A 21,967-nucleotide genomic window follows, 5' to 3' on the forward strand; every position below is an offset into this window, starting at 1 on the left:
TCTCAAATCAAACGGACTGTTGACCATGTTGATTAGTTCCACGTGTACCAGCCTGCCTAATCGCATATGATAGATCACCAGCAGAGGGCATAAGAGGTAGCAGCCTAATTGCACAGTATAAATACAGCTCAATGCTACGGGATTCCTCTTTGTAACGTAAATCTTAAGACTGTTGGTGATATGTTACATTCTGCTTCCAACAACAGTAATGGTAAAGTGTCTAGCGAGTACCTTATACATGTTGGGAGTTAATGTATGTGAAGTCAACTCGTATAGTATGCTCCAATAGTGTTTTAGGACTAGGGACTATTGTATAGAGAAAATAGTAAGGTTTTTGGGAAATGTTATAAGACGGCTAAGGGGACTATATTTGATATATTTGAGGCTGTCGTGAGAAAGTTATAGCAAAGTAATACCTCTTTAACGGGGAACCTTATGTACCTATGTACCTAGCTGTAGTGCTACCCCTGATCAGGTACGTACATATGTACCTTTTGTGGCTTAAGAGGCTGAGAGGTGATAATTCATTGGTCAATTCTAATGGAAGCTTGGCTTGTGCATGTGGATTGTATCCTCGTCTCGAATCCGTGCTTGTCCTAATTGAATCAAACCAGCCGGCCTAGTCCCACTGAATACCTCTTATCATCAATTTCTCCACTTACGCCAACACGCGACCTACTTCCATCGACGCGATTTATCTAATCTGATAACTTTTGGTCTCTCCTTGATTGAGCTTATTATTTAGGAATTGGTAGACGCGATACATTGCTCTTAAAGCCTGGACCAACACGAACAAAATACTCTATCCGCTACCGATAGGTATCCGACTCCATGGCGCCAACCGCCGAAGCTCTTGAGAAAGATCTCCGCGATGGGGTTCGCGCTCTCGTCGCTGAACGCGGGTGGGACCAGGTGACCGTGAACAATGTCCGACAATATGTTGAGGACAAGGGAGAGCTAGAACAAGGACTCTTCAAGGCGCCGGAGTGGGAGGCGCGTAGCAAGAAGATCATCAAAGAATTTGTTGTGCGTTTTTTTATTTCACCATATATTTATGAATAATTGCACATCTGACTAAATCGTGATGCTTAGGCCCAGTTGCTAGCCGAAGAAGATGGAGCTCCATCATCCCCGGCGGCCAATGTTAAATCGGAAGCTAAAAACGGGATTAAGCGACAATCGAGCGAAGAGCCTTCCCCATCACCCAAGCGCCAAAAGAAAGCATCTCGCGCCGCTCCGTCCAAGAGAGCTAAAACGAAGAAGGAAGAATCAGAGTCGGCGCTTAGCGACTTAGAAGACGAACCAAAGAAAGCAACTAAGCAGAGGGTCGCTAAAAAGGAGGAATCAGATTCAGAGCTGACCGATCTTGATTCGCCAGAGGATGAACCTAAGAAAGCTAAGCCACAGAAATCTGTTTCACTTCGAGGATCTAAGAAGGAAGAAACAGAATCCGAGTTAAGTGACCTGGACGATTCAGATAACGAGCCAAAGAAGAAGACAAAGAGCACAAAGAAGGCTACGCCTCGGCGCAAGACCAAAAAGATTGCCAAAAACGACGAAGCAGCTAGTGATCTAGAGAATTCGACAGCAAGAAAAAAGCGAAAACGTGCAGCACCTGCTAAGAAGCGAAATACCAAACGCGCCAAGGCCGAATCGGATAATGAAGACGATTTAGCAGACGAGAAGAATGAAGTCGCAAAGGATGAAGTTGAATCCGCAGCCGATGAAAAAACTGTGCCTCAACTAGGAGTAAATGCTAAGACTGAATCGAAAGCAGAGGATTCAGGCGAGGATACTAAACTAAATGTTGTGGATGACAAGGACAACAAAGATATCAAGGAGGCGGACGCCGATGACTCAAGCTCGGATTTGTCGTCCGTTATAGACGACCCCCCTCCCAAAAAGCGGAAGCCCAGAGAACCGAAAGGTGCTGCTAAGCCTAAGCAGGCGAAGGAGTTGTCTGTAGATGATACGGAAATCAAGAAACTCCAAGGCCAATTACTCAAATGCGGAATTCGCAAAATATGGGGCATCGAGTTGAAGAAGTACGGTGACGACAGCAAGGCCAAAGTTAGACATCTGAGGGAAATGCTTCGAGATATTGGGGTTGAAGGTCGCTTTTCCGAGGCGAAAGCTAAGGAAATCAAGGAAAAAAGGGAACTTATGGCCGACCTAGAAGCTGTCACGGAGATGAATCGGAACTGGGGTAGCGGAGCGGGGAGACGTGCCTCTAGGAGCAATACCACCAAGAAGACTTCGAAAGAAGAATCCGATGAGGATGAAGATGCTAAGGATGAAGAGGATGAGGACGAAGAAGTCAAGGGCAACCCACGCGTGTCAAAGCGAATGGCTGATTTAGCCTTTCTTGGAAGCGACAGCGAGTCTGATTAAATCGTCTACGGAGTAATGACAGAGACAAGACTGTCAGTACCGAGCATAATATGAACGGATTGGCAATGAGCTTGATGAAATTTGTGTACTTTTATATGTATTTACTTGCCGGCATTCATCTTCTGAGCTATGAGGCTAAAAATAGCAACTGAGCCCATGAACAAGACAGCATTGTAAAACTAATTCGTGTTAGTTGACTAAAGACGACCTATTTTGACTAAGAAGTTGAGGCGCAACTACTCACAGCTCTACGCGAAATCTCCCTCTCCTCATCATCCGACCTCGCCTCGATGAAGAGTCGGCGTAGGTTTGGGAAGTTTGCCTGGGTTGTTTGTTAGTTGATACGAACGTGCCATTCTGACTCTGAACTTACCATGTAGTTTTGAGTAGTTATGATTAAAGACGTGATAATTAGATGAGTATTCTTGGTATAGTCGAATCTATAGTTTCAAGTTGGGTTTGACTTAGTAAGGACTTTGTATGAATTTCTTTGATTATGGTATGGTATATAGAGGGTGGAAGGTTCTATATTGCTTCAACGTCTTGAAGTGCTTAGGCCAAGCTAAGATTTATGGACCCAGTATCTGGCTGTTCCACTATGTACATGGGTACATCAAGGTACTATGTACATATGGGCATATTCCTGTTTCAAGTTCTACTTGTGGCTTGTATATTGTGGCTGTTACAGGTGTCATGGATGGAGACACCGACTTCCAATGGCTAAAGCTGGCAACCACAACCGCATTAACTGGGCTTAGCCTTTTGATAAGTGAAGTGGCCAGGGGTTGATTTAACAGGGCAAGCATTCTTTCAACTATCATCACTCAATACGCAAATCTTTTCTATTCTTTCACCGGGACAATAGACGACATAAGCAAAACATCGACAACTAACTTTTAATTGGAAAGTGGTCGAATGCAGCTATAATAGCCCTAAACGGGCCTTTAATTCGCAACCTGTTTCGCTTCCTTGACCCTCCTTAAATCCCCCGATACCCATATCGAGATGTCGGCGGTCAGTCGCATTCGCGGCGCTTTCGCCGTGCCTAGGAAGGGCGAGACGTTCGAGTTGCGAGCTGGTCTGGTATCTCAATATGCCTGGGAGCGGAAGGAATCAATCCAGAAGACTATTATGGCCATGACCCTGGGTAAAGACGTCTCACAGCTGTTCCCTGATGTACTGAAGAATATCGCGACGGCCGACCTCGACCAAAAGAAACTCGTCTACCTCTATCTAATGTAAGCGGCTTGATGGTTCCTAGGAAGCTTCACGAGGTGTCCTAAAATCCATTTAAGTAGTAAACTTACACAATGTTTAGGAACTACGCCAAGTCGCATCCTGACCTATGTATCCTCGCCGTCAATACATTCGTCCAAGATTCTGAAGACCCGAATCCCCTTATAAGAGCCCTTGCCATTAGAACCATGGGATGCATTCGAGTAGACAAGATGGTAGACTACATGGAGGAGCCTCTACGAAAAACATTACGAGATGAATCACCATATGTGCGAAAAACAGCTGCTATCTGCGTCGCGAAGCTGTTCGACTTGAACCCATCGATGTGCATAGAAAACGGCTTTCTGGAAATCCTTCAGGAGATGATCGGAGACCCTAACCCTATGGTCGTTGCCAACTCGGTACAGGCGCTGTCAGAAATATCTGAGACGGCGCCCGAGACAAGGGCATTAATTATAACGCCAGCAACGCTCAAGAAATTGCTGATGGCTTTGAACGAGTGCACGGAATGGGGTAGAGTGACTATCCTTTCGACCCTGGCCGATTATCCGCCCCAAGATGTCAAGGAGTCAGAGCATATATGCGAACGAGTAACGCCCCAGTTCCAGCATGTGAATCCCAGTGTCGTGCTCGCTGCTGTTAAAGTAGTATTCATCCACATGAGATTAATCAATGGCGATCTTGTCCGACAGTACCTCAAGAAGATGGCGCCTCCACTAGGTTAGTTATCATATCCTTCATCTACTTGGGATTATCACTAATATACATATATTTAGTCACCCTTGTCGCTTCCGCCCCCGAAGTCCAGTATGTCGCGTTACGGAATATCGACCTCCTTTTACAGGCTAAACCCGATATTTTAAGTAAAGAACTAAGAGTGTTCTTCTGCAAGTACAACGATCCGCCTTACGTCAAGCTTCAAAAACTCGAAATCATGGTGAGGATAGCGAACGAGAAGAATTATGAGCAGTTGCTGGCCGAGTTGAAAGAGTATGCGTTAGAAGTCGATATGGATTTCGTTCGACGAGCTGTCAAGGCTATTGGGCAGGTTGCAATCAAAATCGAGAGCGCGAGCGAAAAATGTGTCAACGCGTTACTGGATTTGATCGCTACCAAGGTCAACTATGTGGTTCAGGAGGTGATAGTGGTCATCAAGGATATCCTCCGAAAATACCCTGGTTACGAAGGCGTCATTCCGACGCTCTGTAATCACATCGACGAGCTGGATGAGCCTGACGCCAGGGGCGGGCTAATATGGATTGTTGGCGAGTACGCAGAAAAGATTAATAACGCAGATGAAATATTGGCGAGCTTTGTGGACGTCTTTCTGGAGGAGTTTACACAGACGCAACTACAAATCCTCACGGCGGTTGTCAAATTATTCTTGAAAAAGCCAAGCAACAATCAAGGATTGGTACAGAAGGTTCTACAGGCTGCAACGGCGGAAAATGACAACCCAGATATTCGAGACCGAGCATATGTCTATTGGCGACTTTTGTCGGGGGATCTTGCTATTGCAAAGGTACCGTATTCTCCGACCCCCCTTTTGATTAGTTTGGTAACTAACAAGTCCTAGAGTATTGTCCTCTCCCAGAAACCCGCCATTTCAACCACAATGACAAGCTTGCCAGCAGCTTTACTAGAACAGCTACTCGGTGAACTTTCGACTTTGGCCTCGGTCTACCACAAACCGCCGGAGTCTTTCGTCGGCAAAGGTCGTTTTGGTGCCGACGAAATCCAACGAGCAGCAATCCAAGAACAACGGCAGAATGCGGCTGACAATCCCATCGCGGCATCAGTTGCTGGCGCTACTCAAAACGGGGCAGCGGCACAGAGCAACATCGAAAACCTTTTGGATATTGATTTCGATGGCGCCGCGCCGGCTTCACAAGAGCAAAACTCGGCTTCAGCTACACCGGATCGCGTAGCAAGTCCGGCCGGCGGAGCTCCATCGGGCGGAATGGCAGATATGATGGGTCTCTTCGATGCTCCGCCACCTCAAAACAAACCCGTGGGCGGTAGTAGCGGTGGTGTGAATGATATCATGAACGGATTTGAAGGATTGGATTTAAGCGGGTCAAGCCAGCCTCCTCCAGCATCGGTTCAACTTGGCCACGGAGGTGCGGGCACAGAACAGAAAACTACAAACAATGACGATCTACTAGGTCTCTTCTAAGCGAAGCGTAACCCAGGCTCTCGTTTAGCGGAAACCCAAAATCCCTAGGCCGAAGATCGCCAAGGGAACAACAGCGGGAACGACCTGTTGGATCTGTAATAGAATAGATTTTGATAATGTTACTAGGTCGTAACAGCGTTGGGGAAAGGGAAAAGGGCTCCTTCAGGAAGGCTTGTTAAGATGTGATATCGTGAAATGATGATAGGTATAACGCCTAGTTTACTAGCTGAAAAATCATGATGCGAAGATAGATCCTCGCCTAACGCGTGCCCCGTACTCCTAGAGCTCTATGCCTTAAGCTTATCCAAAGCCTATTTGCCTAAGCGTCTCTTTTCTTTCGTCCCTACAACAGGGATCTGATAGTCATGTATGTAGAGTAGGTCTCCTATCTACATGCAGGGAACCACTGCGAATCCTTAAAATATACATATCCTCGACTCACGCATCGACACCTGTAACTTGCCCCTGCACTGTGCCGTCCAAGGGCGGGCCGCTGTTCTTGTCCTTGTCCTTGTCGCGCTGCCACTCGTCGGGGGTCAGGCACTTGGCGCTCCAGGCGTGGATGGCGGCGATCTCGTCGCGCAGGGCGGCGTTGACGGCGCGGTGCCGCTTCAGGCTGTTCTGGCCTGCGAACTGCGGCGATACGATTAGTGATGTGAAGGATTGGCCGCAGCCGCCTGGGGTTTTGCGCGTGTTAGTTTAGGTGGTCTTCGGCGTTGGAGCGGGTAAGGGAAGGGGAAGGGAAGGGTAAGGGAAGGGGAAGGGAAGGAAATGTACCGGACATGTCGGTTACTTCGACGTGGACTGCGTTTAGTCGCTCTGTCAAAGCCGCTTTTAGCGATGTTTCGGTGATTGCGGGCTCGCCCATTTCTTGGTGGTGGTGGTGGTGGTCGTCGTCGTCGTGATATATATGGAGGGGATGGGGTTTCTTATAGGTATCTACTGTAGTTGGTGTGATTCATTCGTTCGTGCTTATATGGAGGGAGAAGTATGTAATGGCAAGAGAAAGCAAAGTCGATCAAGCGGTACCTATTAACCTCAGTAGATGGTGGTTACACAGATGCCCCGCGGTGATGACATTAGATCTCGGCTGGTAACGAAGGAAAAGCTCCGACAACTGAATTATCGATAGTGGGGTGTGGGGTACGTTGCTGAAGCTAACCTTTAACTAGGCGATTTGTGTCTCGTACATATGATAAGAGAGACTACATATGTCACCATAATTTAGGTACATAGGTGTTGAGCTATTCAAATAAAGCTTCATGCCATGTCCCTTTGGCAACGGACGGGTACTCTAAAGGTTTTGTCGGAGCATATTTCTAAATTCTCTTCTAACCCTCTTCCCCGCGTTCATCAGGTTGGAAAACCAGCCCTCACGTTGAACTTTACTGGTGCGAGTAGAAGCTATAGACTCCAACCGCGGAATTTCAAGTCTTGTTATACTGCTATAAGACAAGAGCGTACTTTTAGCTCATCTAGAATCATGGCAGCTCCACCGGCGGCTAGTCTCACGGATGCGGTGGTTGCTGCGATGAGAACACTGTAAGCAACAACCTTTATGAGTCCCATTTTTCATCATGGTCACAAGTCTTATTTCACATTTAGCTAACATCGCGTATAGTTTCCCGGAAGAACTAGCAGATAATGCGTGGGATAATACAGGATGTGAGAGACAAGTTTGCACATAGTGTGTGCTATCGAATATGAAGCTAATAGTGAGGTAGTACTTCTCGGACAAGCCCCCTTGTCGTCATCGTCAGTGTCTAAAAAGGAGACTGGCGGTACTGTTCTTCTCACTAATGACTTAACCTCCGCTGTGGTTGACGAGGCATTGGCAGAAGGAGCTAATATGATTGTCTGCTATCGTATGAGTTGCACCTATCATTACATACGCTGGCTGAGATGACGATTCTGACGATTAACATCGTATAGATCCCATTATCTTTAGACCTCTAAAATCCCTTACTACTAAAGACCCTATGCAGACGCTCCTCTTACGGCTAGCAGCTGAGAGGATCTCCGTCTACTGTCCCCATACGGCCATGGACGCGGCGAGTGGAGGACTTAACGACTGGCTTTGTGATATCCTGTTGGGCGGGGAACACCAGGTGAAGCGAACAGTCGTCCAGCCCATTTCCAGGCCTCTACCTGAAGGGCACCAAGGCACTGGCTATGGACGAGCATTCGAACTAGCTCAACCCGTCAATTTGCAGACCCTTCTGCGGCGACTCTCTGCTGGCATAGGCAACCAGCGTTATATGATGGTCGCTCTGCCACCATCACTGAAGGACCTCACCAGGACGCAGGAAATCACCAAGGTAGCTGTCTGTGCAGGTTCGGGTTCTGATATCTTAAAAGATACCGATGCTCAGGTCTTGGTGACGGGTGAGATGGCGCACCATTATGCGCTCCGGCATATCCAGTTGGGTCAGATTGTCGTCACCGTCTTCCACAGTAACTCGGAGCGGAAGTACCTAGAGACGAGATTAAAGCCCATGTTGGAGGTCGAATTGGAGACGACGGCGTACGGAGACACCCGCATAATTGTTAGCAAAGCAGACCGTGACCCATTCGAGGTCATTGACGTTAGAGACCTAGCTTAAGCACTCGATGCGACGGCTTGTTGACCTGGTCGAGTGTGTAATTAACATGGCGGTCGGCCACTGTTCGTCGATGCTGGCCTAATAGACGGTTCCATTCAATGACGCTTCAATCGTTCACCTTGTCGCTTAGAACATCATTCAATCCAAATGCTCAATCATGCCGAGTCTTGGGTATTCGAATCCCTCCAATCTCCCTTGCTCGGCTCACCTTTCAAAGCCGCGTCGCCGTCTTCTATGCACGCGTCCACGTCTAAACCACCGATACCCTGTTCCTTCCATACTAATAGAAGTCTGCGTGGCATTTTCCACGCCTGTCTCGCATCTTCCAGTCGTCCCTCACTGACAAGTGCTCGTATTTTATCTGGGGCGTCTAGAACCTCGATTGCCAGCTGTTTCGTTCGTGCTCTCCTCTGGCGCGCCTCTTCCGCTTGGGCTCTAGCTTTATCGGGTGGTGGGACAGATTTCCGTAGCGAGTCTCTTATTTCCGAGGCTTGCGAGTATATCTGAGCGATCGCTGGATCGAGCGTAGAAGCCATAGGGTTCAATGGGTCCATATTCGTTCGCATCTTACACGTCTATTAGTACATGGCCCCCGTTCTATAGCACATGCCCTTTTAGACCTAAATGAATTATAAGACTAACCTTGCGTATTGTTTCCGTAGCTGTGATCAACTTGCTGTAATTATCGTATACAAGTGCCTTCTTCTCAGCGTCCAGCGCCCTTATCTCACCCAGCACCCGCGTATACAGCCGCAGTAACTCTTCCATACCGTTTTCAGCCAGCGCCTTCTTAACAAAAGCATCCACATCGAAGCCTTCTCTGTCTATCTCGCTAGGGGGGACTTCCGAGTACTGCTCATGCGGCCCGCCTGAGGTCTCCCCGAACGGATCTGTCACCTCTACCTGGGGCGGCGTTACAGCAGCCTGCTTCTTTAGGTTGTAATACTCGCGCAGGGCGGCACGATTTCGCTTCGCAGCTGGAGGGTTGGCTACAGTAACCGTGTTCGGACTGCCGCCGCTATTCGGGTTTGGCGAGCCGATAGGCGATCGTGAGACGTCGAGACTTGGTCGCGTCGACGAGGTCGGCGTGGTGCCCGAGTTCATGCGCCGCGGCGGGTCGCGGGGCGAGGCAATTGTAGACATTTTGACAGGCGAGATGTAGTGTCTCTTAGTTACGCTTGATCGTGTGACCAACGATATGTGAAATAGCGAGATATTAACTGTTTAATAAGCTGGTAAGTATTGCGACGTTTGACGTTTCCAGATGCCAGATTTAGGGGAGGGCGTAGGAAGCATTAGTGAGGCTGTAGCGCATTAGCTGCCGATCTCCCGCGTTCGTAGCGCGCAAAGCCACTGTGGCGGGAGCTGTCATGCCCCTATTACGTATCGAGGTATCCCGCTAATTGGAAAGAACCCGACAAGCTGGACCCGCATGCTACCTACACTACATACACTACATGTACCTGCCATCTCATATTAACTTCCATACATCAACTTTAAGAGGTAGTTGGAGGTATATCGCATTATGTCATTCCTTGTTTGTCGAAAATGAAACTTATATAACCAAACTACCACAACAAAGTTTTCGAGTTACGAATGAGACCCGCCCATCTCTCAAGAAGCATGAATCTGAGAAAAATGAAATTCTGCATAAGTCTAGTCATCACCCGACGTCTTTCACCATGAGTTCGGACCTACCAGTACAAATCCGCGCCAGCTTACAGAGCCAGGGGCTGCCAACTCCGTCTTTGACTTGGATCCAGAGTGCTATGCCAAACCGGAACCCGCTGCCTCCTTTGCCCGCCTTGATAGCTACCGTGAAAACGCGTTTGCTAGCAGCCGACCTGACGAGTCCGGGCCTCTGGGAGTCGCCGTCACCAGCGTTTCCATCCAACTTGGGTAACCCAGAGGTCAAAGAGATTAAACTCTCCCGAGACGTCCCCGTGCAAGTCTTGGATATCGACAACCTGTCCAAAAGCAAGTGGGACCAAGTAGAGGAGCTCGAGGCCATCGCGCGTGGGGAGCAAACGAGAGGCCGGGAAATCATCCGCCTACCCACCGGCAACGAGGAAGACGAAGAGGACGGAGCAGTCAGCCAGAATGCGTTGACGGCCACGGGTAGGAACGCGGCTGTCAACGCTAACGTGGCAAATGCTGCGGCCGCCGCGAGGAACGCGACGCACAGGCTCGTGATCCAAGACTGCAAGGGCCAGAAGGTGCACGGGCTGGAACTAAAGCGCATCGATCGCATCGGCATTGGCTCGCTTAATATCGGCGAGAAGATGATTCTGAAACGAGGCACGACCGTCGCGCGTGGTATCGTCCTTCTGGAGCCGGCGACCTGCGTCGTACTAGGCGGGAAGGTCGAGGCGTGGCATAGAGCCTGGGTAGACGGGCGGTTGACGAGGCTAAAGGAGGCGGTGGGTGCTGATGTTCGCAGTTAGGTGGTTTTTAAGGACTGTTAACTATAAGAAAAAGGAGAAGCTAACTAGGGTAGAGGATAGAGGTCATACTTGGTTTGGTCAACTCAGTCTATAGTGTATACCTATAGATTTATCTACCTGTAATTAGTCAAGTTGAAAAAACAGCATTGTGATATTACGAGTTTTGAACCAATATGGCGTATAAAAACAGCTTTGTCGTATTTTGGGTAGTTAGTCATGTCATAGACTATCAACACCACTGTTCAGATATCATATTATGTAGTATAAAGTAAAGATGGGCTCTTTACGTCATATTGCAACTGGGTCCAGTTGACGCGCTGTGTGAGCTTCCTGAATTGAAATAGACGAAGGTACGAATTACAAACCTCCCGTTTATTCCGGACAAAGAAGAACTCGGCCGAGTCTGTAGGGCCTGTACCGGGTACCCTGAGCCCCTAGAAGTCAGATACGCGGGTGCTTAGCGTAGTGGATCCTACCAGCTAACCCGAATTCCTGGTAGGCACCTGCAGGGTTAGGTAATAGGTTATGTACCTACATGAGCTGTCGTTCCCTCACGACGCGCGATCGCGATCAACTACACTCATCCATTTCTCAACTTCCCGTTTTCGAAGCATTATAGCTTTCACTCAACTTGTATTATTTATCACAACTCGTGCTATTATCTATATCGAGTTGATAATAATTTACATTGATGCGATCTTGCTCGTTATATATTTTATATGTTATTATGAACCTGATCCGTAACAGCTGCACTTCAATCTACGATTACAGCAGAATATGTCTATAAGACAATTCCCTAGACTAGCGAGGCTACCATTCGTTGGCTCCCTATACCAGTCCGCTATCAAAATCCCCCAGACACACGATGACGGTCAAGCTTTGCTCGAAGATGATGCGTTAAGTATTCCACTTGAGAACACTGAGCCATCCTCTGAGCCATCCTCTGACCTAGCTTCACGACGACCAAGACTAGTAGCAAGAAGTTATCGTCACGCCGCTTCGTGGCAAAATAAGTCATGTCAATACGCGATTTTCTTGGCAATACTAGCTGGCCTGTTGCTGGCAGTATTGCTACCTCGCCGTCATCCCACTTCTACACCCCGGGTTGACGGCCTACTACCTTGTGGTAGTTCAAGATATTCGATTAATGATGTAAGTTTAAGGCACACTCTTTATTAAGATTCAAGAAGCCACTTCTAAATCAACAAGCATACGTGCTATCGTGGTAATTTTCTTTGTCCGGTTGTCGACAAGAAACGCACATTACAGTGTGGAAGCGATTGCTATCTGCCTCACCTATACTCGTAAGTCATTTGCCATATATCTACGGTAAGCTTACTTACAACTCCAAGTTGTGACAATGGAAAACTAGTATCATTACCCGAACCTGACTTAGGCGAAAAACTACCATCCCAAGAGGCCGGCCAGGAATTGTGCACATCCAGCTATCTCCACTTAAGCGATCCTCCATATGATAATTACTTCGCAGCCGATTGTAGCAGTGCAAGTCAAGTCGTTGTGACTAGCCCATTACCTGGTAGCAACCTCAAGATTATCGGTCCTAGACTTCTAGTAAGAACCGCGGCCCTTATTATTTCCTTAATTACTACATAATGGTTGAGACTGATGTGTATCAGATCGCTTGGCCAGCCGGTAATAGCGGGATTGTGTTATATTTCTCACCACAAAGTGGCGTCAACGGAACACTTGGCGTAGAGCTTGAGAATCTTGCTGGCATAAATCGTACATTAAATCCACTTGTTGGCGGAGTAAGCGGTATTCTGTCTCTCAACTCATCTGCTACACTTGACTTGGCTATTCTAGGAAGTATTAGAACGATACGGGAATTCGTCGAAGGACCAAGCACTCTTTCACCTAAGATCCAAGATGCAATCACGATTCAAGCATTGCCCGATGGGGGTATCCAGCTCAATCGCGTATGGCTCGACAGAACAACGGAGACATTTCTCACAATACACAACCTTAATAGTACTTCTATCCCCATCAAAGACGGCCGGCCTCGCCTTACAGGCGGTACTTACGCCTTCAATGCTTGGAGCAGCTATCCACAACTTGACCAACTCGGGACCACTAGAATCATCAATCCCGCCTCTAAATCCAGCATATCGCAAAATCAGGAGGACGTAGAATCGCTCACGTTTTTATCATACCGCTCCAAGATTTTAGCTGGAGCCTGGCGGTTCCTCACCTATTTTGGACGTGATAGTCTAATATCGCTTCTCCTACTCAAACCTATACTTAGCGAAGGCGACGGGGGCGCAATTGAGGCCATTCTCGGAGCAGCCGTTGAGCGAATTAACGCAAAAGATGGCAGCGTTTGTCACGAAGAAACCATTGGTGACTACGCATCATACTTGAACGACCAGCAGGGGATAGACAGCGCAGATCCTTTGTGCGACTATAAGATGATTGACACCGACTTCTTTCTTCTGATCGCAATCAACGAGTATTTCGTCAATTCCGCCATTGGAAGAACCCGTCGCGACCTGTTCTTTTCTAGGAATGCGTCCGTCCTTTCCGCAAACCGTGGACTTGCATATAGAGATCTTACTTTAGCTACCGCAGAAAAGATTATGAAACTCACCGCTAACTTTGAGCAATCTCCCGTAAAAGAGAACCTTATACATATAAATAAGGGACAAACGGTAGGACAATGGCGTGACAGCCCTAACGGTTTAGGCGGAGGCCGTATACCGTACGACGTGAATACGGCTTTAGCTCCAGCAGCACTCAAGTCCATCGCCTCGCTATCCGAGAATGGATTTTTCCCTTCACATTCAGACTGGAGTGCGGTTGCTCATAAGCGTGCCACTCTCTGGGAATACAGTACCCTTTCTTTCTTCCAGGTTAATATTACGGCAGAAAAAGCCCGAGGTCTTGTTGAGCGCTACGTCGACGAAACAAAGTTCCCAGGCAAGGTCAATTCGTCGGACTTGAACTCGCCAGTTGTATTCCACGGTTTAGCTCTCGCCGGTGATGGACAATCGATTGTCCAGGTGATGAATACAGATGACTGCTTCCGGCTTTTTCTTCTTAATGGTACTGACCAAGTCCAAGTCTCCGCTTTCCTCTCTCAGGTGACAGATAATATCCTGCGCCAATTCCCCCTCGGTCTTTCTACAAGTGTCGGACTAGTCGTTGCGAATCCGGCTTACGGTGATGGATCCGCGAACGTAAAGGAGTTTACAGAAAGTGCGTATCACGGTACAGTGGTCTGGGGTTGGCAACTTGCCATGATGGCTGTAGGGTTGGAGAGACAGCTTGAGCGATGCGAGGACGAGGAGCTGGCGTATTGCGCGGACACGAAATTGCACGGGCGTGTGCTCGAGGCGTACAACCACTTATGGGATCTAATCGACGCCAATCGTAAGCACCTAAGCAACGAGGTCTGGAGTTGGGTCTACAGGGACGACGACTTTCATTACATACCTTTAGGTGCTCTACCACCCCCTGACGGGCAGAGCCCAGTTGGTCCGTGAGATATCGCTGAGAATTTGGAGGAAACCAGCTAACGCGTTTGACAGAAAGTGATATTCGACAACTTTGGAGTCTGGCCTTCTTGGCAATGAAGAGAAATGAATTGTATAGTTCCTCCTGAGCACGAAACCACGAGCTTTATGCAACATCAAGGATGCTGTAAATGAGGCTCGACATGGTATAGAATCTATTCCTTGTCCCTCTTGCGGTGAGTATACCAGCCCGACACCCAGGAGAAGTAGCCATCCGGGCCTCATGTATTATCGTGCCTAGCATAAATTACATCTCATTTCATAAACGAAGAACAACTGCAAGGAGGTGGAGCTCTACCGAGTTTCCGGACCCTGTGACTTAACTAATCGGTATATTATAGGATGATAACGTTGTTTAAAAGTCAACAACTTTGAGACGTGTACGAGGGAAGTTTTTAAGGTATTAGAATTGCACAATTTTGGAAGCGAGAGTAATGCAGGGGTTTCTGTTGTATGTACCTGCAGGTTTAATAATTTGTTATTGTGCTGACCACCAACTACATATGTAGGTAGGCTGGACCCCAATACCACACCACCTACGACCTGGTACCTCACCACACACCCAACTTAGATTTCTAAAATCTTCAGAATATTCTTAATTTACGCCCCCGGGACATATACAGGCTGCATATGTTTCAGTTGCGGAGATGAGTAATTGCATCCAGGATAATAATCTCATCTCACTAGTATATTACATGCCCTCGTCTTGACAGATGACGCTCGAAGTTATTGTTTCAAGTTGTACTATTTTGGGTCGGCAAATTTAGCTAGGTATGTATCTGCGGGCCGGCCTATTGTCTTTGATTTTTTTTCCCGCTGACTGCCGCCAGGCTGCCTCAACATTGTCAAGTCAACGAAGCCGGGGAGGAACGGAATAAAAATGTTGGATTACATACCTACCTACCTACCTACCTACCTCTTACCCGGCAGCTATCTATTCCGAAGATACGCTACATAATACGTAGGTAGGTAATGTACCTGCACGTATATATCCATCCCCTTACCTCTATATGTAGATACGGTGTTACATCATCCACATTGATACGTTATTTTGAATTTTGAATACAGCGTATTTCTGGATAAGGCTGAGGCATCCACTCCGCGAACCACCCTTCTTCAGCATTTCCAGCCTTTCTTCCCCGCTGCAATTCCGCGCAGTCTATTCCGCTCTTGTGATCATTAGCTAATCTTATATACATAACTATACATAGCCCCAAGTCGAAATGGTATTATCTAGCCGGCACTCGTCTAAAGAGACACCCTTCCTTTCCCTGGCTCGCTAAATTACTGCAGATACTTTTGGATTGTTCTTAGTTTGGCATTGATACGCATTATCATAGCAATTATACATGAACGGACATGGGACTTACGCTTTAGTTTCCTAGCGGGCAATGTCGTCTTGCCCCCAGGAATATTGGCCCTCAGCTGATCCCGACATAACACCACAGTTCTTGAAAGCCGGCTCGTCGCCGAGTGAGAATCAACCCGTTCACTCTCGAAATGGATTCCCCATTTTTCCACTGCCAGGATATCTACCACACCTCCCCCAAGGAGTATAAGTATAGATATAAGTGGGGAGTGTACTCTTCTCTCTCATACTTACGCTTGCCGTTCGGCCCTTGGGGGGGTCTTGTACCTTAGTTGCCTACCCGTCTCATCGCCCGCTTCTCTATGTATGCATTGCAGTCTCTACTGCATATGTTCAGACGAATTGTTTCGATATGCAGGTCTGGGCCGCATTCATACATACTCCCGTCGATCGTTGTCAATTTGTCAAGTATAATTCCTTCGGGGCCGGAAGTCATAGTCAAGCTTGGGGTGCTCTCACCACGGTAGAACTCATCCCTCATAAATAAGGACCTCTACCATCTAGTTTTCGGGAGTTCAAACCTGCTTAGCTCTAACTTCAAAGACAGACACTTCCGTCCTCTCAAAGTCCAATTCCCATACCAACGACGTACGCCTATTACATTCTATAAGATCCACCGAATTCCTTTCTCCGAGATCCTTCTGTTTCTTCGTCTTCGATCTTTAACCCCGTACTATCATCTCGTCAAGCCAGACCATATAATATCACCATGTCTTACGCACCTTCCTCTGTCGGAGTCAACCTCGACAGTTGTTCATCTGGCCCGTGAGTCAATCCTCCCGAGTAATGCCAGCAACCTTGCCACTAACTTTAAATTCTCTTAGGCACGGGCCGATCACTGGATCTCCTGAGGAGAGAGATAGCATGCGGGACCAACGTCTTGCTATGACGCAGCAGCCAGGAACAGACAGCTTCACCGACCGTCACCTCAGCGGTAGAGCTAGTTCTCATGACCACGAAGCAACTATGAGAGAAAAGCTTGCGGACCTAACAACCCGACTCCCTTCGACCACAACGAACGGATCGACCAACGGCAGTGGCAATTCCGCGTAGCCACATTTATGCCAACATTACAACTTGACGAATATTATGTACAATACCGCTTATCTGGCAGACGCGTGCCAAAGGTGGATGTGATACCATTTTACTACTACATGAGATTACTTGAGCGGCCAAGAGTAATTGCCGGGCTATCCCTTATAATGTGTTTTAATTACTAGAGGTGGAGTTCTCTTATCTATTTCTTTTCTACTCGCGAATGAAGGATTTCGGGTTTCTTGTTAGCAGGGTGGGGTTTGAACGACTTCATGTACAACACGAAAAATTCCCTTTACAACATGTATGCCTAGGTAGATTTCGAGCATGGGACATTTCGGGTCTTTGGTTTTTTATTCATGTAACATATACCCTTTATCTCATTTCCTGGACACCATGTACTAGTAGCATGTTCTAGTAGGATGTTAGATTTTCTTATTCCAGAAGGAAGATTCATCAATAAAAGTTTTGCTTTTATCCCCTTCCGGGTGCAACATGACGCAAGGTGCAGTATATGGCGCAGTCATCGGTCTACACGCCGTAAAAACAGTACCATGGCACTGCCCTGAGACTCATCCCGATATGTGTAATTCTTAAACCCTGTCTCCCACGTGCGGCAACAAAGTTAATCTACCTTTCTCCCCATAGATCAGCGATCCGCAGTCCAGCCGAGAAGCTCAGGTCAGGGGTTTGCGGCTCAAACCCGACTTGGCAGTACCCAATTGCACATATGGCCGTCCAATCGGGCAGTCCGTCAACCAGTACGACAGCAAGCAGGCTACCTTATGTACCTAAGGCATGTAGGTATCTAGGCAGGTAGTTAGCGAGTTAATCTACCAGAAGCTTAGCTCCCTGTCATTGATACACAGCGTCATAACGTCTTTAGAGGTACAGGACTTCACTTATGCTAAAGGATAGTTAATAGAAACAGACATGCTTCTTGTAAGACTCAACCCGAGGGCTAAAAATACTGTCGCCGCTGTTATCACCTTAACTATTTGCTTTGGATTACTAATACCCAACGAATTCCCGTCTTATCCTGTTCTGTAAGTATAGTGGTTGCTGTTTCATCGCACATACATCACTGCCGCGTCCGAGTTGAGCTGTTTTGTGAAGTAGGCCAATGAACCAACCATGTTCTCTACGTCTATTGGACCAGACCAAGGGAGCTGGGGAGTTTCAGCGCGCTCCGGTTGTGCAATAATTGCTACCCTACAACACACCCTTACAACACGATAGTGCCTGGCTACCATGCGTTAACCACACCAACTAACCTACCTCTTTGCCAAGTCTCGAAAGCACGAGCTAGACGACCAGATGTCACCTCGTGTCCCTGGCAGCTTACCCCTGCCACCTTGCATCATTCCGGCATGTTTATGCACGACTTACTGGGATGTTTTACTGGGTTAACACGTGGCTTAGAAGATCGTCTAGGGTGTGCCAATGGTAGTGCGTTACCGTATTCGAGTTTCTCTAAAAATCCCTGATACCACCCACACCACGCCTCCTTCTTCTTCTTCTTCTTCTACATTACATTACATTACATACCTACACCACCCCATACACATACATACATAGCATGGCCACGCGCCCCTCGTGCAGCAGCGATCAATCCTTTCTTTTTTCAGAAGCATACAAGCCGCGTCGTAAGACATATCGAATGTCGAATTTATACTGTGCTTTCTTTTTCCAGAAGGTGTCACCAAAGCTAAGCCGGGTCGACCAACCCCTCGGCGCTTAACTACTATGTACTGCGCCTCTGAGGGAACATACATGAAGAACAGGGGTTCGTCTGACAAGAACGTGTCACTGTATAACACGCTCATGTCTTTCCGGGCCAGCTTCAATTGCCGTACAAGGATGCGTACCTCTTATTGTATGCTGGTATGCAGAATAATTTAGCGATATACAGTGCGTATTATTTCAACCAAACCGAGTAGCATGCCAGAAATTGCATGCTCATACCTAGGTACCTACCATAGGTACCTACTTAAGGTACCGTATATGGATAGGTACTACCTACGTTTCGACACCGAGGTCTCGCATTAACCACTCGATCATTTACATAGGTACCTAACGTATTACATATATACACCCACGTCTTTTTTTTTTATATATAGATCCGAGTCCCGATTAATGGACAAGTCTCAGGGGGACCTTGCTATGAGGTATATGTATTTGATCCCTGCGCCACGTGGTGACGATGGAAACATCCGAACGACAAGGATAGCCTAGTTCATCGCGTCGCCCTACGAAACAGAGGCATATATGCGTAGTACATAGGTATTTACATGCATACGACATAAGATACCATGCACGGTTATCAAGCGAGTCTAAGACATTTATGATTTAGCGAAATACCCAAGAAGTTTCGAAATATCTTAGTTAATCTTAACTGGTGGCATATTGTCGGCGTCGGCACAGCAGAATTGGAATATTCCAACCCTCGGACAGGCACTGCCTCCCCCACCAACCCCAACCTTCATCCTCATCCTAAGCCCGCTTTACCGCTTCCCGTAATTTCTGAAATACCACTCACCCCAAGTCTTTGCCGTTTTCGATACCGATGCCGAAGATAAAGGATGATTACCTACCTTAGGTACCTAAGGTTGCTCCTGCCGCCCGGTGGCGCTGAATGTTTTATTCTACCTCAATTCCCGTACCTTCCCCGGCCCCATCCATTTCCCCGGCCGCTTGTCGGAACCCCAGGGAGCAAGACGACTAAGCAAATATATTCCTTTCTCCTTCTCCTTCTTTTTTTTTTCCCCATCGACTTCTTGAGTCTCTATTTAAATCTCTTCGGCTGCCTATGTATTAATCGGCACGTCTGGCCCAGAAAGATGTTTGACTCGGATCCTACCATGCAAGATATGCATTACATACACCTGCAGCATCACGAATCGCAGCGCCAAGTTATCTACCGAGGTGCTTGCGACCGCATCTCTTCGCAACTTACAGATGTTTCTAGAATAGCGCGTTAGGGAACCCCCACAATACGTACCCTGCCGCAAGCCACCTCCGTTCCTATTACAGCACGCGGCTTGATGCATAGTCCTACGCGGCATCGCGCACGGGGAAACCTTAGTAATTCATAAAGATACCGAGGTCTCAGTGGATCCTAGCGCTGACTCTTGGTCTTAGAACACCTAGAGTAAGACCTGTCTCTCCGGAGCCGCGTCAGTCTTACGGCATCTCGGGGCTGGTCATCCCGCTACGTCACGGGATGTGCCGAGCGCATTCGCGTCGCGAGAGGGCTTGGTTATGGATAACGACCAAATCTATGACTAGCCACATAGACTAAGCGCCTTGTTAATGCGTGCAAACTCTTGTCCCGAGACAATTTAGCTGTCTTGCTGTAGACTTGGAGAGAACGTTTATGAGGTGAGAAGTAAGAAGTTCATCGTGTGGACTTGATAAAGGTTATTCGAGTAGATTAGATGAGTAATGACTAGATCTAGTTCGAAAACGATGGAAGCACACTTTAGGATTAGCTAAGATTCTAGTTGACGTTACTATATGTTATTATATCTCTTGTGGAATGACATACTATACTCAGTAAGTACTTGTTTGATCTAATCTTAAATATACCTAAACAACCTGAGTATTCACTACTAACAGGTACGTATGCTTTATAACTTATAAGACTTGGAATAGCAAGTCTTCTCATTGGAGAAAGTAAAAAATGCCAATTGCCCACTAAATTAATATGCAAGCCGTAGCTCTTGAAATTTACTATAAGCAGAAGCATTGTGTCACAATCATTCTCTATTCGCATTTGCCCGAGTTTACGAGGGGTTATGCCCGAGTTTACGAGGGATATTGTCAGACGATCTTTTTGCCTGGCCATTTTTCGAAATAGGAAGTTCGTCCGTGCGCAGCGTTCGAGCGTTTTTATTGGGTGCATCCTCGAATTCTCACGTGCTCTTCCAGATCCCCACTTTCATCTTTTTCTCAAAATACGTATCTTTTTTTTGGCCGTAGCTTATACCAATTACGTAGCCACGCATTACATACCTACCTACCCAACCCAAGTTTTACAAAAGCCTGGGTTCGAATCTTATATGCTCTTTTTTTTTTTTTAAAAAAAAAAAAATTTTCTAGCAAAGTTTAATATTCGAGGTTGTCCGCCGCTACTGCCGGGGAAAGGCGCTCGGCGCGCTTCGCGCGCCGAGCGCCTTTCCCCGGCAGCAGCGGCACGTGATTCGTAAACTCGGGCTATTGTGGTGCCCCGCAGGGGTGCCCTCATGTTGTGTCGAATTTTTTCCATGGCCCAAATAGGAAAGTAACTCAATGGGCAGTATATGGCACGTGCGCAATTATGTAAACTCGGGCATATTGTGCAGCCCGCAGGGCTGCCTCCAATATCGGTTTGTAACAACCTAGGCTATATACCTAAGTTATCTCAATTCTACTGAAAAAGGTAGATATATATATTCTATACTAGCTATTAACGACTCCTATTTTACTAATGTCATAATATACTAGATATTAAGATTATATATTAAATTGAAACCACTGTTATTCTTTTAAATTAAATTGTCACATTTAGTCCGTATAATCTATGTCTATCTCGGGGTCACTTTAAAGGAATATGTAGTAAAGCTACGAGGATCGTATCTTCACCTCGCTATAAAAATAACTTGCGTTATCTCTTTTTATAAAAGACCTATTAAATCATTTATGCCCATCTGTAAAAGTCTTGAATAATTATTATTTTATCTATTTTACCCTAAGTCATATTTAATTGCCGGCTCCCCCCTATTCGACGGCTAATCAAGATTTTTAATAAGCCTTGTAATTATGGTAATAACGAGACTTACCAGACACTCCTAGTTGAGAGACATGGTTAATTTAGTAGTTATACGATGTTTTCAACATCCGTTTCTTTAGTTCACAAACCCCCTGAATCTAGCCAAGGAAGGCCGTGTAAGTTTCATGGCAGAATGTCTAGTAGAGGCTTTGACACTCATCACTTGGCGATGCAGCGAAGAAGGTAAGAAGTCGAGTTCGTACCACCATAATCATCCAGGCACCACCTTTAGGGTATTATAGAAGAGCCTCAGCTTAACAATTCCCTGCGCCACGACCATATTTAGTTTCTTAAACTTCTACCTAATAATGCTAAATCTATAACGTCTGCCATATATCTTAATATACTACAAACTAGTGACAGATATTCATAC

General features: G+C 46.9%; 8 protein-coding genes across 8 annotated transcripts; 6 read left to right on the plus strand and 2 right to left on the minus strand.

The window, feature by feature from the left end:
- Positions 1–416: 416 nt before the first annotated feature.
- On the plus strand, positions 417–2,917 carry F4817DRAFT_353315 (uncharacterized protein). Its single transcript, XM_049305351.1, has 4 exons — positions 417–1,026; positions 1,093–2,570; positions 2,636–2,713; positions 2,765–2,917. The coding sequence occupies exons 1-2, from the start codon at positions 832–834 to the stop codon at positions 2,389–2,391; spliced, it is 1,494 nt and encodes a 497-aa protein (XP_049154024.1). The 5' UTR covers positions 417–831; the 3' UTR covers positions 2,392–2,570; positions 2,636–2,713; positions 2,765–2,917.
- Positions 2,918–3,121: 204 nt separating this feature from the next.
- F4817DRAFT_353318 (Adaptor protein complex beta subunit) lies at positions 3,122–6,055 on the plus strand. Its single transcript, XM_049305352.1, has 4 exons — positions 3,122–3,629; positions 3,710–4,347; positions 4,404–5,149; positions 5,204–6,055. Exons 1-4 carry the CDS (start codon positions 3,397–3,399, stop codon positions 5,801–5,803), a joined length of 2,217 nt encoding a protein of 738 aa, XP_049154025.1. The 5' UTR covers positions 3,122–3,396; the 3' UTR covers positions 5,804–6,055.
- On the minus strand, positions 6,056–6,976 carry F4817DRAFT_353319 (bola-like protein). The gene is made up of 2 exons (XM_049305353.1): positions 6,581–6,976; positions 6,056–6,480 (listed from the first exon to the last, which is right to left on the minus strand). The coding sequence occupies exons 1-2, from the start codon at positions 6,669–6,671 to the stop codon at positions 6,242–6,244; spliced, it is 330 nt and encodes a 109-aa protein (XP_049154026.1). The 5' UTR covers positions 6,672–6,976; the 3' UTR covers positions 6,056–6,241.
- Positions 6,942–8,705, plus strand: F4817DRAFT_306424 (NGG1p interacting factor 3). The gene is made up of 4 exons (XM_049299855.1): positions 6,942–7,345; positions 7,425–7,468; positions 7,528–7,668; positions 7,736–8,705. The coding sequence occupies exons 1-4, from the start codon at positions 7,071–7,073 to the stop codon at positions 8,404–8,406; spliced, it is 1,131 nt and encodes a 376-aa protein (XP_049154027.1). The 5' UTR covers positions 6,942–7,070; the 3' UTR covers positions 8,407–8,705.
- Positions 8,484–9,684, minus strand: F4817DRAFT_306452 (Vps51/Vps67-domain-containing protein). Its single transcript, XM_049299856.1, has 2 exons — positions 9,049–9,684; positions 8,484–8,972 (listed from the first exon to the last, which is right to left on the minus strand). The coding sequence occupies exons 1-2, from the start codon at positions 9,547–9,549 to the stop codon at positions 8,562–8,564; spliced, it is 912 nt and encodes a 303-aa protein (XP_049154028.1). The 5' UTR covers positions 9,550–9,684; the 3' UTR covers positions 8,484–8,561.
- Positions 9,685–9,835: 151 nt separating this feature from the next.
- F4817DRAFT_353323 (uncharacterized protein) lies at positions 9,836–11,205 on the plus strand. The gene has a single exon (XM_049305354.1). It carries the CDS (start codon positions 9,864–9,866, stop codon positions 10,848–10,850), a length of 987 nt encoding a protein of 328 aa, XP_049154029.1. The 5' UTR covers positions 9,836–9,863; the 3' UTR covers positions 10,851–11,205.
- Positions 11,206–11,627: 422 nt separating this feature from the next.
- F4817DRAFT_320947 (carbohydrate-binding module family 52 protein) lies at positions 11,628–14,350 on the plus strand (the record flags this gene model as incomplete). The annotated part of the gene is made up of 4 exons (XM_049301233.1): positions 11,628–12,002; positions 12,060–12,154; positions 12,203–12,422; positions 12,488–14,350. 4 exons carry the CDS (start codon positions 11,628–11,630, stop codon positions 14,348–14,350), a joined length of 2,553 nt encoding a protein of 850 aa, XP_049154030.1.
- A 2,108-nt stretch (positions 14,351–16,458) lies between these two features.
- Positions 16,459–16,802, plus strand: F4817DRAFT_320948 (uncharacterized protein; the record flags this gene model as incomplete). Its single annotated transcript, XM_049301234.1, has 2 exons — positions 16,459–16,514; positions 16,574–16,802. The coding sequence occupies 2 exons, from the start codon at positions 16,459–16,461 to the stop codon at positions 16,800–16,802; spliced, it is 285 nt and encodes a 94-aa protein (XP_049154031.1).
- Between the last annotated feature and the right edge of the window lie 5,165 nt (positions 16,803–21,967).

The sequence above is a fragment of the Daldinia loculata genome (genome assembly GCF_022478755.1).
Source record: "Daldinia loculata strain CBS 113971 unplaced genomic scaffold F4817scaffold_93, whole genome shotgun sequence".
NCBI classification, from domain to species: Eukaryota; Fungi; Ascomycota; class Sordariomycetes; order Xylariales; family Hypoxylaceae; genus Daldinia; species Daldinia loculata.

What these genes read in the sequence shown, in the direction of transcription:
- F4817DRAFT_353315 (XM_049305351.1), top strand. Translation starts at nt 832, where the DNA reads ATGGCGCCAACCGCCGAAGCTCTTGAGAAAGATCTCCGCGATGGGGTT. An exon ending in AGATCATCAAAGAATTTGTT is followed by an intron (nt 1,027 to 1,092) that starts GTGCGTTTTTTT and finishes CGTGATGCTTAG; the next exon opens with GCCCAGTTGCTAGCCGAAGA.
- F4817DRAFT_353318 (XM_049305352.1), top strand. Translation starts at nt 3,397, where the DNA reads ATGTCGGCGGTCAGTCGCATTCGCGGCGCTTTCGCCGTGCCTAGGAAG. An exon ending in CTCGTCTACCTCTATCTAAT is followed by an intron (nt 3,630 to 3,709) that starts GTAAGCGGCTTG and finishes CACAATGTTTAG; the next exon opens with GAACTACGCCAAGTCGCATC. An exon ending in GAAGATGGCGCCTCCACTAG is followed by an intron (nt 4,348 to 4,403) that starts GTTAGTTATCAT and finishes ACATATATTTAG; the next exon opens with TCACCCTTGTCGCTTCCGCC.
- F4817DRAFT_353319 (XM_049305353.1), bottom strand. Translation starts at nt 6,671, where the DNA reads ATGGGCGAGCCCGCAATCACCGAAACATCGCTAAAAGCGGCTTTGACA. An exon ending in CGAAGTAACCGACATGTCCG is followed by an intron (nt 6,481 to 6,580) that starts GTACATTTCCTT and finishes GCAAAACCCCAG; the next exon opens with GCGGCTGCGGCCAATCCTTC.
- F4817DRAFT_306424 (XM_049299855.1), top strand. Translation starts at nt 7,071, where the DNA reads ATGTCCCTTTGGCAACGGACGGGTACTCTAAAGGTTTTGTCGGAGCAT. An exon ending in GTTGCTGCGATGAGAACACT is followed by an intron (nt 7,346 to 7,424) that starts GTAAGCAACAAC and finishes CATCGCGTATAG; the next exon opens with TTTCCCGGAAGAACTAGCAG. An exon ending in TAATATGATTGTCTGCTATC is followed by an intron (nt 7,669 to 7,735) that starts GTATGAGTTGCA and finishes AACATCGTATAG; the next exon opens with ATCCCATTATCTTTAGACCT.
- F4817DRAFT_306452 (XM_049299856.1), bottom strand. Translation starts at nt 9,549, where the DNA reads ATGTCTACAATTGCCTCGCCCCGCGACCCGCCGCGGCGCATGAACTCG. An exon ending in CTACGGAAACAATACGCAAG is followed by an intron (nt 8,973 to 9,048) that starts GTTAGTCTTATA and finishes TAGACGTGTAAG; the next exon opens with ATGCGAACGAATATGGACCC.
- F4817DRAFT_353323 (XM_049305354.1), top strand. Translation starts at nt 9,864, where the DNA reads ATGTACCTGCCATCTCATATTAACTTCCATACATCAACTTTAAGAGGT.